This window comes from Odocoileus virginianus, chromosome 13 (assembly GCF_023699985.2).
Source record: "Odocoileus virginianus isolate 20LAN1187 ecotype Illinois chromosome 13, Ovbor_1.2, whole genome shotgun sequence".
NCBI lineage: Eukaryota > Metazoa > Chordata > Mammalia > Artiodactyla > Cervidae > Odocoileus > Odocoileus virginianus.
Genome location: NC_069686.1, coordinates 60,740,808 through 60,754,182, shown reverse-complemented (window position 1 = coordinate 60,754,182; position 13,375 = coordinate 60,740,808). Strand labels below are relative to the sequence as shown.

The 13,375-nt window shown below is 41.3% G+C and overlaps 1 protein-coding gene across 3 annotated transcripts in view; it reads right to left on the bottom strand.

The window, feature by feature from the left end:
• The window catches only part of PTPN4 (protein tyrosine phosphatase non-receptor type 4), a 189,491-nt gene extending 179,982 nt beyond the window's left edge, over positions 1-9,509 (bottom strand). The window contains exon 1 of one of the 3 annotated variants that reach the window (XM_020914513.2): positions 9,120-9,509. Coding sequence is in view for 1 of the 3 variants with exons in the window: in XM_020914511.2 (XP_020770170.1) it covers positions 8,491-8,500 (10 nt within the window). In the remaining 2 variants the exon portion in view is untranslated. The other 2 variants (XM_020914514.2, XM_020914511.2) reach the window with 2 other exon arrangements.
• Positions 9,510-13,375: the final 3,866 nt, after the last annotated feature.

Below are 13,375 nucleotides of genomic sequence, written 5' to 3'. Positions count from 1 at the left end.
ACACTGAAGTGCATCTATCTTTTTGAATTATGGTTTTCTCCACATATATGCCCAGGAGTTGGATTGCTGTATCATATGGTAGCTCTATTTTTAGTCCTTTAAGGAACCTCCATACTGTTCTCCATAGTGGCTGCACCAATTTATATTTTCACAGTGTAGCAGGGATCCTTTTTGTCCACATTCTCTCCAGCATTTATTATTTGTAGACCTTCTGATGATGGCCATTCTGACTGGTGAAAGGTAATATCTCATTGTATTCAGTTGTTTTGATTCACATTTCCCTAATAATTGGTAATGCTGAGCATCTTTTCATGTGCCTGTCAGTCATCTGTATGTCTTCTTTGAAGAGGGTCTATGTAGGTCTTTTGCCCAATTTTTGATTGGGCTTTTTTTTTAATATTGAGTTGTAGGCATCTGGGATTTTGAAGGTACTGTTGTGTCAATGCTGATCTGATTTGGGAGTTATGTAAGAGACTGCCCATGTTCTGGTAAAAACACACTAAATTATTTAGGAATGATAGGCATCATGTCTGCAACTTGCTCTGAGATGGTTCAGGAAAGTCTATTTAGATGAGAAATGGTACTGTCCTCTGAAATGGTTATAAGTAGAGATGAAAATGACAGACTAAAAATAAGATGATTAGGTAGTTTCACTGAAATTTAAGAATTCAATAACAGGGAAGGACAATGTCAAGGTTCCTTCTCTGGGCACCTGAAAGGGAAGGCTTCACTGCAACCCCTAGAGTGAGCCAAGTACAAGATGTGTGGGTTTATATTCTGTTTACACACAATATATATTTAGTACTGTGTCCAAAACTGTTTGAGGTTCATGTGTAGAGATGAGAGAGCTTATGGGTAATCTCTGTACCTTCCCCTCAATCTTGCTGTGAAACGAAAAGGGCTATAAAGAGTCAAGTCTTACAAAAAGTAATTTTTTTTAAGAGGCAAGGAAAAGGAAGTTGGTTGAAGGGGATTCTGAAGCTCTTTGTGCTATTTTTACAATTTTTCTGTATGTTTGAAATTATTTCAAAATAAATCAATTTTAAAAATTCATTGAGAACTCATGACAAACCTTGGTGCCTCGCAAAACACCTGGTTCGCTACAGGCACCCAATAACAATGATCTGGTCCCCCTTCCAGTTGCCCAAAGAGAAGGCTCGGCAGCAGCACCAACTCTTCCTCTTCCACTGCAACCAAATGGACCCTCAGTTCTCAGGAAACAGCCTCATCAGTTTTCAGTTCCAGGCTGACACTCTCATCTTTACTTCCTCATTTCTGGCTCTTATCACCTCTCACCTGGACTACTGCAAGAGCATCCTAACCGGTTTCTCTGCTCCTTCTAACCTCATCTTTGCACCATCCTTATATCTTTGCATCATTATTTAAAAGTCAAGGTTTATCTTTCCTTATTTAAATACCTGTAATTGCTGCCAATGTAAATGCTGATTTCCCAACAGGCAGACAATAGACTCCTGTAGGGCATTAGCAATGCAGGAGAACCAAAAAGATATTTCAGATACACACATAAAGTAATCAACTAGTAATCCCTGGGGGGAGGAGACAGAGAGAGGGGAGAAAAGATGAGGACTTTGACAGGACTTCCTTCATTTTTATATTAAGGTTTGGTATTGGTTTTATTTTTGGTTACATACACTGAGAATGCCAGAAGTGTGGGTACCATAAACTTTCCAATACTAACAGTGCTTTTCCCAGGGCTTTTCATAACTTGCACCAAAGAAAATAATTTTTAGCTCACTGGGACAAGCCAAGGAGATTATTCTAGGTCAAAAGAAACCACCCTGGTGGGTCCAATGTGCTTTGGTCACATACACTGACAGCTATCTTATTCTCTGGCACAATGATAAGCCATTCAAGGCACCCCAGTTGGGAAGCTCCATTCTAAAGATCTTAATATGATTGCACTCACAGCCCAAACAAGGACCCTCACAAGGTTTTATCTCCTACCACAGTCAACAAACATATACAAGCACACGGATTCACACATAAAATCAGACACCAACACCCACGTGATAGACCACTTCTCTAAATGCATGGATCCTCTCATGCTTGCCTTTTTGTACATGCTGTTCTCTCTACCCAGAGATCAATCCCAACTCATCCTTCAAGACGCTGCTCAAATGCCACTCTCCTTTCCACAGATCTTATTACACTTGTCACTCTGAATTGTAATTGTTGACATACATTACCACCCTAGAATTTGAGCTCAAGGACAAGATTCATGTCTTATTTACTGGTATACCAGTGATTTCTATAACAAACATTCAAATGTCTGTTTAATTACACACAAATAAATGTTCACTATATCATTTCCCAATAAGCCAAAATTTTCAAAATACATTAACTAAAACAACAAAGTATAATTTTATAACAAAAGTAGCATTTTTCCCAAAACAAGAACACCCATTGTTCTAAAAGAGATTTGGCAGAGAGATATTCAAACCATTATCCTAGTCCTAGAGTTTTAAGTTTTAGGCTGAGGAAACAAACCTGCAAACAAGCTATAAGCACAAAAATATTCACTGCAGATTGTAACAGTGGAAACTTTAGGAACAACCAAAGTATTTAACAAAAGGTAAAAGACTAAACCACCTGATTGATAAATCACCTGAATGTCTAAGCAATCATTTAAACTCATGATGATGAGAATGGGAAAACAGGGGAAATAATATGTTACCATTTACTGATCATCTCTTCTATTTAAAGAATACTGCTGGATGCTTTATATATATTATCCTAATCCTCCCAACAATTCAAGGGCAAGTACTATTATCCTAAATTCATAGACAAGAAAGTAAGCACAGATGGTACATAGTTTTTCCAAGGTTTATGAGACCAGATTCCTACCCAGATCTCCCTCACTCCAAAGTCTGTCACCTTTTCCCTATATTGTTCTTCCCTACAATGCAATGTTTCCAATATATTAAACTCCAAAATTGTTATCTCTACCACACAACTATATTAAAAAATACAATAAAACAATGGCCTGGAAAGAAACAAAAATATCTTTTAGAGTAGCGATTATGGGTGAATGTTGTTATAGTATTTATAGTTTTTTTATTAGCAACTTTTTAAAAGCAGAATTGCTGAGAAATGGTCTAAACTCATAAAGCAATACAGAAGAAACAACCCCTATTTTTTATTTTTTAACATGTTTATTAAGGACACACAGTAGGTAACATATAAAAACTTAAGAAAGATGAACTCTAGGGCTTTCCTTGGTGGCTCAGTGGTAAAGAATCTGCCTGCCAATGCAGGAAACACGTGTTTGATCCCTGATCCAGGAAGATCCCACATGCCACAGAGCAACTAAGCCCATCTACCACAACTACTGAGCCTGTGCTCTAAAGCCTGGGAGCCACAACTACTGAAGCCCTTGCACCCTGGAGTCATGCTCCGCAACAAGAAACCACAAGAAGCCCGAGCACTGCAACTAGAGAAAAGGCCTCGCAGCAACCAAAGACCCAGCATAGCAAAAATATAAATAAAACTTTTTTTTTAAAGAGAAGGAAGAAATCAAGAAACTATACCTAAATAATCATATATTAACACCAGGGTACTCATTACTAGGATTCAAAAGCTGATCATGACTGGATTAAGCAGCATTCTTCCAGAAAAAGGTAAATTCTGTGGAAGACTTGTGGACTGGAGATGTGCGTGCATGCTAAGCCACTTCAGTCGTGTCCAACTCTGTGTGACCCTATGGACTGTAGCCTGCCAGGCTCCTCTGTCCACGGGGATTCTCCAAGCAAGAATACTGGAGTGGGTTGCCCTGCCCACCTCCAAGGGATCTTCCCAACTCAGGGGTCAAACCTGCATCTCTTACATCTCCTGCATTAGGAGGCAGGTTCTTTACCACTAATGCCACCTGGGAAGCCCCAGGAACTGAAGACAGGAATGTTTAAATTGAAGAAACGAGGGAAGGGGGAGGAAAAAAGAATGATTTCTTTTTAAGCAAAAATGAGAAACAGGGTTAGTGAGATGAAGTTGGCAGAAAACCTGTAAGGCTAAGCAAAGTAATTCCAATTAATCTGATAAGCAACAAGAACTGTAATATATTCTCAAATGGCAAGTGGCACTGGGCTTACCTCGTAGCTCAGTTGGTAAAGAATCTGCCTGTAATGCAGGAAACCTGGATTCGATCCCTGGGTTGGGAAGATCCCCTGGAGAAGGAAATGGCAACCCACTCCAGTATTCTTGTCTGAAGAATCCCAAGGACAGAGGAACCTGGCAGGCTACAGTCCATGGGGTCCCAAGAGTCCATGAGTCGGACACAACTTAGCAACTAAACCTCTACCAAGTGACATGCTGAAAATAAGATCTTTAAAGATTCAAACTTTGTTTCAAAGTAAAGTACTGTCTTTTGGTTCAACACAATGTTTTTGCCAAATAACTGAGGGTAAAATAATCCATTATCCTTTATGTGCTTTAAACATACTCTTCCGAAAGAGAAACTGACTAAACAAACAAAAGTTTTTATATAAGGAGTGAGTATATGCGGAAGGGGTTCGTTCAGACATAATGCTTGCAAATATGAAGTGCTACAGTACATTTTAATAAGAATCAAAGAACTTTAGAGCAAGAAGGGATACTAGAGATAATCTTTTAGTGATAACATCTTCATTTTCACAAGGGATTAAATTGAGGCTCATGAACTAAGTAACTTAACTAACATATAAGCTAGTGGCAGATTCAATATCAAAACTCAGATTTTCAGGAATTCCCTGGTGGTCCAGTGGTTAGGAGCTTCCCTGATAGCTCAGTTGGTAAAGAATCTGCCTGCAATGCATGAGACCCTGGCTCAATTCCTGGATCAGGAAGAGCCCCTGGAGAAGGGATAGGTTACCCACTCCAGTATTCTTGGTGTTCCCTGGTGACTCAGCCTATAAAAGAATCTGCCTGCAATGCAGCAGACCTGGGTTCAATCCCTGGGTTAGGAAGATCCCTTGGTGGAACTGGTTACCCACTCCAGTGTTCTGGCCTAGAGAATTCCAGGGAATGTATAGTCCATGGGGTCCCAATAAGTCAGACACAACTGAGTGACTTTCACTTTCACTTTTTCACTTTCCAGTGGTTAGGACTCTGGCCTTTCACTGCAGGAGGCAAGGGTCTGATCCCTAGTAGCGGAACTAATATCCTGTGAGGCAAGCAGAAGTAACCCATGGCAGGCAGCTTAGATTAGGAGTAGGCCTTCCTACTTCTGGGTGGTAAGATTATCAGGCCACCTGGATACAACCAATTAGCTTTCGCTTAACACTGACCGCTGTTTGCCAATTAGGAAATTAGGAACGAGGCGGAAACCCCCGGGAAAGTCCCACGTGCGTGAGAGTTTTGACCAATGAAATTGCTTTAAAAACGTGTAACCAATCCGCTTAAACCAACTACCAACGGCGTGTGCTCACCCTATAAATTTGTGTAACAGCTTGGGCTCAGGGCTCTCTGACCCGCACCACTGCGTTGGATGCGGCAGGAGCCCTGACTCGAGTCAGCAATAAACTTCCCTTTTTGCGAGTTGCATTGTCTTGGAAGCCTTCTCTCTTCCCGTTCGGGGATTCGGACATCGGGCATAACAATCCCACAAGACGAATAGTGAGGCTTGGCAAAAAAAAGAAAAAAGAAAAAAACACCCAAACCAAAAACAAACAAAACTTCAGGTTTTCTAGGTAGCAAGATCTGAAGTTGTCCTGCCCAATACTATAGTTACTAGCGAAATCTAATTATTTATATTTAAGCTGATTAAAATTAAATACAACTTAAAATTTAGGTCCTCAGGCACAACAATCGCATTTTAAGTGTTCACTCTGTGCCACACACAGTAAATGGCCACCACATCTGACAGTGCAGAATAAGAATTCTGCCACCACTGCAGAAAGTTTAACTGGACAACATGATCTAAAGAATAAGCTTCAGAATCAGACAAACCTAGTCAAGTTCTACTTACTAGCAGTATGATCCTTGACAAGTTATTCATGCTCCCATTTGGAAGAGGGGAGGAGAAGTAGGGGATTAATAATCCCTACCTCACAAAATATATTTGATGCTTTTGTGGGATAACATGAAAGGCCCCTTCTGGCATGTAACAGACAATAAACATGTCCCTTCTGGATCCTTTTTCCTTTATATTCCTCTATAAAAACCTCCTTGTTAAGAGATACAATAACTCATAACACACCCAAATTAATATCTTTTCCACAAGATAGTCCACAGTGCCTAATTTTCATTCTGTTCCCCTCAATTCCTTCAGATACTTGCACCTCTCTTCCAGTATTTCTGCTTAGGAAAAATGAAGAATGAATGTGGGGGAATCACCTCTAATGAAATGGAGGAGAATGTAATAAATTTCCCTTCTAGTTTCCCATTCCATTTTAAATATGACTGTACTGACTGATTACGCAATGAAAAAGAAATAAATTATATTCCTCATAGGTACCATACTTCCGCATTAAGAGAAGATTCTACAATACTTCTTCACTATATTCTTTCTCACCATCTGTGCTAATCAAATATTAAATGAAGAAATAACACCTTCCTCCTACAGTACTTTTCTGGCAAACAATAAAAAGATTTCCAGAATACTAAACCAATCTTCAAGGCTTCACAGCTTAACATAGTAAACTAATTTGACAAATCTAGACTACTGAATATAAAAAACTTCATAACATGCATGTTATTACCCAGAAAAACAACAAAATTCGACTCAGCTTGGAATCAGTGAATTTCTGCCAATACTAAATTTTATTTAGAAGCAACAAATCATACTTAGCCACATTAAGTCACACAGACTTGCCATTTCTAGTGAGGTCTCCAACTTTACATTTTGAATAACTAACAATTAAAGGACATCTTTAAAACATGTCTTTAAACATCCACCAAACAAGGTTTCTACATATTTTTAAAGCTTCCTTATTGTTTAAAACTGACCATATTAATCCAGGGATGCGGGGAGGAGAGGAGGGAGTCCTCTCAGTAACAGTAACAATGTCTCCTTGAAATTATCTGTCATTCTTACTTTGTTCCCCTTACTTAAAAACATGACCACTGATGCATCCAGCCTTAAGGAGCTCAGAATAAATCATAAGTAAATACTAAACAGATAACATTGCACACTATACTATCACACAAATTATGTTTAGTAGGCGAAATTAAAATATTAGTATCTCAAATACACAAATCAGAGTTTAATAAGTCTATGGGAGTCACGTAAATTTTAAAAAAAGCACTGTAAAAAGTTTTCATTACTATCCCACATGAAGTACTTTATATTAATACATTAAAGTTAGGCTTCTATGCCTGAACTGACAAAATCTAATCATGAGAGTCTATACTGTTTTAAGCCCTTCTGTAATAATGAAGTGTACATTGGTCACAGTAGAATAGTTCAAAAGAATTTTCCTGAGGCTGCATTCTAAGTACATCTGACCCAGAAAGTATTTTTAGCAAGTGTGTTCAATCAATGCTGGTTTATGCCTAGTCTAAATTAGAAATTGGGTGTCACAAATTTAAAGTAACAAAGTTACTAGGGATATTTTAAAAGATATTCAATTAGAAAATCGGGAAAACCACTAAGTTTAAACAATTCAATACCCACAGCCTATAATCTAAGCAGGTTCTAGAAAAACAGGCAATAAGAAAGCCACATCTTCATCCATAACTACTTTTGAGGAACCTATGATTTTCTAACTTTAACCTACTCAATATTAATAAAACTGCAAAGCAGTGATGGCTCCCTGTTTTCAAAATCTCTTGCCAAATGTTTAAAATAGGCTAGCTAAGTCACAAACACTCCCATATACAAAAATAAGATCACCAGTCTCTTCTTAAAAATCACTCAAGATCATGACATTGTGGGACCACGCACATGTTTCAAAGAAAAGAGATGACAAAGATATGTGTGCCATTAAAAAAAGAGAGAGAGAAAGAGACATAAAAATAGCTTCTGTGGTAATTGGAGCATAAATTTATTCTGACAAAAAATGGTGAGATCCACAAAATGATTGCGTTCTTCTACTATGAGTTAGTAAAGAAGCTCTGTAGAGAAAAACTTTTGCTTACAAAAAGCCTTTAAAAAAAAAAAACTATAGGCTGAATTTCTCAAATTCAAGATTTAACTGATGTACTATCTAGCTCTATTCCATTAAGCATATTTTGGACTCTGAACAATCATTTATTTTAAGGTCATCTCCTTCTCCCTTAAAAAATGTTATTTTTCCCCCTCTGGCAACAAGGGTTAAGGTTCAAAAAAATCAGGATAAAAAAATGCCCTGGCCTAACTGTTCCACAGTCTTCTTTACAAGTCGGATACTTTGGCGTTTTGATTTTTTTCTCCATAAACATGGTTTAAACTATAATGTTTCAACTGGGCCCAAGATTTGGTTACATAAACCGAATATTACTCCAATCTCTGATTCTAACAGTAGCTGGTATATTGCAGATACACAGACTGTCCTAGAAAAAGCGCCTGAAAAACCTTACCCATACACATTGTCCTCCGCTGTGGTTCACTGTATAATGCCTCCCAGGCATAAAGTCTCCCATTCTAAGTTTCCCAGAACCATCCGTGCGTACGTACATGCCACTGTAAACTACTCCATGTTAAGGAAACCCTGGGAAGCGCATCCGTCTGTCTATTTTGCTACACCTCAACTTTTTCTTTTGGCTCCACTACAGGTTCCTAAACACAAGCATGCAAAGGCAGAATCATAAAAGGCTTAAAACTTCAAGGGTAGGATAGTATGCCCAAGCAGCAAGTAGGAAGCTTTCAAAGGAGCCAATTTTTTTTTTTTTTTTTAAGGAATCCTATCAGCAATGGAAAACTCTGAAGATTCTAAAACCTCACCTAGAGTTTAGGGGCCATGGAACATTCCATCTCCGCACCTATTCCATCCGTTCTCCCCTGACCCCCCCAGAACAGAGATTCCAACTAAAACACCAGGAGGTTGAGAGCAGGGGTCCCGCAAAGAAAGGGAGTAGGCAAAAAGCATCCTTCCCCCTTGACTTGAAATCAGCCTCATGCCTTCGGCCGGCCCCACCTGGCGGGCCGCAGGTAGCAGCCTCGCGTGCCACGCAGGGCTGAGAGGCGGCCGGGACCCGGAGCCTCTTACCTTCGAGTCCCAGCCGCGTCCTCCGGGCTGGAGAAGAAAAGCCTGGAGGCTCGGCCGCGCCGCCCCCGGGGCTCCGTCAGCGTCCGCCCAGCAGCCGGCGCCGCAGCGGCCGCGCCACGGCCCCGAGCCGCCGGCACCACCTCATACTGCGGGGCTGCCGCGCGCTCCCGCACCTCCCTGCGGGGATGAGCTAATCCAGCCCCGCAGCGATGTCGTGGGGGTGGGGGCCCCGAAGCGGGGCCCAGAATCCAGCCCCGGGGACCCTGGAGTCCTGAGAGAACAATGTGGGGCCGCGAGGAGGAGGAGCGGAACGGCGCGGCTACAGCGAGCGGGCGCAATCCTAAGCAGCGTTTGTGTGCGAGAGTGCAATGGGCGCTCAGTCCCTCCCGCCGCCGCCGCCGCCGCCTCCCCTTCCTCCTCCTCCTACTCCGTCTCCTCCTCCTCCCTCAAGCACACCCCGTCTCCCAGGCCACCGCATAGCAACCGAACATGGCGGCTGCGCAGACGCCGCCAGTCAGCCGCTCGGAGCGGCGGCCGCGGCCACGGGAGACGATCTCGCGAGAGGTGAGGCCGAGCCCCGCTCCCCGCCGGCGCGGGCTGGAAGCGGCCCCACCAGCCTGAGCGCGGGGGACGCGCAGGTGCGAGGGAGGAGGGACCTGGGCGGGTGGGAGGGGCTAGGGTGGGCGGGGCGCCGTGGCTCCACGGCGATTGGTTACTGAACCTGGGACCCTTCCCCCCGCTGGACCTAGAGACTTGAGGGAGCCGATGGAAGGGGAAAAAAAACCTCAGTTTAAAGTGGAAACCCGGACCTTTTGGCCCCAGGTTGTCCCAACTTCAGTGATGAAAAAGGATACAGGTTTTAGGGTGCGGATTTGAATGATTTCCTCTCCTAAATATAGACCCTGAGACAAAGAACGTTCATTTATAGCGTTTGAGTGCCTCTGTGTGCCAGGAACGGTGTGCTGTTAAATATGAAATTAATTCATGCTAACCAAGTGTATGAATCGGTTACTACCACGCCGGGGTTTTTAACCAGGTGATTCTAAAATCTTATTGATGATACAAACTTACTGGAGGTGAGACAAATGCCTGTGGGCTGGATAATAGTGAAAATGATGGCGGGAGGAATTTTTGCATTCATTTTTGTCAGAGTCCTCTTCTGTCGTCAGACACCTTCTTGCTCTTCCTCGCTCTTAGCCTCAGCACCCCATCAGGGCTGTCCTTCATGAAACATTCTTTCAAAAATCACTTTCCCTCCAACCCGATAAAGTCCTATTTACTAATCAGGGATGGTTTTTGCAAGCTGAAACCTTGCAGATCTGTATAGGTCTGTGAAATCTGCAGCTTCTAGGGACTCTCTTCTCCCTCTCACCTGGCTCAGTTTTTCCGTTTTAAAAAGACAAACCATCAGTCCACGTTGTTCTGACTTTCCTTCCCACAGCTTGGTTCCAGCCAGGTTCCTTCCTCCTTCCCAGACAAGTTCTCCGGCCTCTGTGTCTCTGTTGTCTGTGCCTTTATTCATACTGTTCCCTCCACTGAAATGCTCTTCCCTTCACGTCCATCCTGTCTACCCTCAGTCATCCTCCAACAATGGATCTTACTTATACCGGAAGTAAGAATTTCTTCCTCTTTGACGTGATACTTCTGGGTTTATACCTCCCTTATCTTACAGTGTTCTTTTTATTATAGGATACTTATCCCTGTGCGGGTTTTATCGCCACTATTCATGGGGAGCTACTGGAGTCAAGGATCTTGTCTTGGTCATCTTTGTATCCCCTCTGATGCCAGGTGACAGTGACATTGCCCGGTGTCAAAAAAGTTTGTTAAGAGAATGAAATGCTTAAATCTTTTAATTGGTGGGACTTGGAGAAGGTACTTGAGACAGACTGGTCTCTTACTCAGGTTCAAACCTGGTAAACTGCTGTGTCTCTGAGTGACACTCATCTGATCTGAATTTGTGTTTATTGATGTCCTGTAGAGCTTTGTAACTAGTCCTTCAACTAACCTTCATATCTCCAGACCTTCTCCCTCAGCCCATTCTGCCTACCCTCATCCATAAAGCACAATGACCTTCTATACAAACAGAAATCTTGATTGTAATATAAGTATAACTGGAGTCTCAAGATTGGAGAGGCAGAAGGGGGATGCCCTTTGTTTTGGAAAACGCCACAGGATGAGTCCTTTAGGTAAATGGACTATCTATCTACTATTCTTTAGGAAAACTGTGAAGTCACTTTTTAAAAATTGAGTTATATTTCACATACTACAGTGCTTTTTGGTATATTTGCAAGGTTGTACAGCCATCACCCCTACCTAATTCTGGAATATTTTCATCACCCCAAAATGAAATCCCATACCCATTAGCAATCACTCCTCATTCCCTCCTCCCCTAGCCCCTGACAACCACTAATCTACTTTCTGCCTCTAGGTATTCACCTACTCTGGGCATTTCATATACATTGAATCATACCATCTGCAAATTCTCTATCAAAATGGATAAATGTTTGTTTTAATTTAAATTATAATCTTTAAAAAAATTAATCGATGCCTATTCTGGATCATTTTGATGACCACCTTGTCATCAAATGCTGGCATTTGATTTTGTATTTGGCACCAAGAATTATAACTTGCATTTTCTTGAGCTAATGATAAAAAAATAGAATACTCTTTGTAGACACGACAGCCTAACTAGGAGATGGTCGAGTGTCCTCATGGTTCAGTTCAGTTCAGTTCAGTTCAGTTGCTCAGTTGTGTCCAACTCTTTGCAACCCCATGGACTGCAGCATGCCAAGCCTCCCTGTCCATCATTAGTGCCCAGAGTTTACTCAAACTCATGTCCATCAAGTCGGTGATACTATCCAACCATCTCATCCTCTGTCGTCCCATTCTCCTCCCGCCTTCAATCTTTCCCAACAACAGGGTCTTTTCCAATGAGTCAGTTCTTTGCATCAAGTGGCCAAAGTATTGGAGTTTCAGCTTTAGCATCAGTCTTTCCAATGAATATTCAGGACTGACTTCCTTTAGGATTGACTGGTTGGATCTCCTTGCAGTCCAAGGGACTCTCAGAAGTCTTCTCCAACACCACAGTTCAAAAGCATCAATTCTTTGGCATTCAGCTTTCTTTATAGTCCAACTCTCACATCCATACATGACTACTGGAAAAACCATAGCTTTGACAAGATGGACCTTTGTTGACAAAGTAATGTCTCTGCTTTTTAATATGCTGTCTAGGTTGGTCACAAGTTTTCTTCCAAGGAGCAAGTATCTTTTAATTTCATGGCTTCAGTCACCATCTGCAGTGATTTTGGAGGCCAAAAAATAGTCTCTCACTGTTTCCACTGTTTTCCCATCTATTTGCATGAAGTGATGGGACCGGATGCCATGATCTTAGTTTTCTGAATGTTGAGTTTTAAGCCAACTTTTTCACTGTCCTCTTTCACCTTTCCTCAAGAGGCTCTTTAGTTTCTCTTTGCTTTCTGCCATAAGGGTGGTGTCATCTGCATATCTGAGGTTACTGATACTCCTCATGGTACACTGTGCAAAAGTTTCACAGATATTCAAATAGAGAAGAATTTTGGAATGATTAAGTCACTTATAAGCATGTCTAAAAAAGCCAATACCAGTGGGGCAGAAGGATGAATTAGGAGGTGGGGATTAACACATACACACTACTATACATAAAACAGATAAACAACAAGGTCCTACTGTAAGGCACAAGGAACTCTACTCAATACTCTATAATAACCTCTATGGGAAAAGAACCTGAAAAGGGTATGCGAATATGTATAACTAAACCAGTTTGCTGTATACCTGAAACTAATACAACACTGTAAATCAACTATATTTCAGTATAAAAATTAATAAAAAATAGACACTACCACAGCAGTGAATTTCATAGTCTCATCACACACACAAAAATTTAATTTCAGCAAAACATCATTTACATTACATACTTAACATTAATTGAATTTTTAACTTTATTAATCAAATGTTCAAAATTGTCATTTTATAGATGTAGAAGGGCTATGAGAATAAGGGCTTTATACCTAAACTTATGTTTACACAAAACAAAGAAACATAATCTAAATAATTTAATACTACATTGAGAGTTAGCAAGAAGGTTTTTTTTCAGTTCAAAGTGGCAGCAAACATTCCCAGCTATTGGCAGACAATGCTGTTGACTGTGACTTTTCCCCTTTGTCTGTGCCTGCTCTTGGCGGTGCTTTGGGAGTGAGGAGCAAGGGTTGTGTCCACAC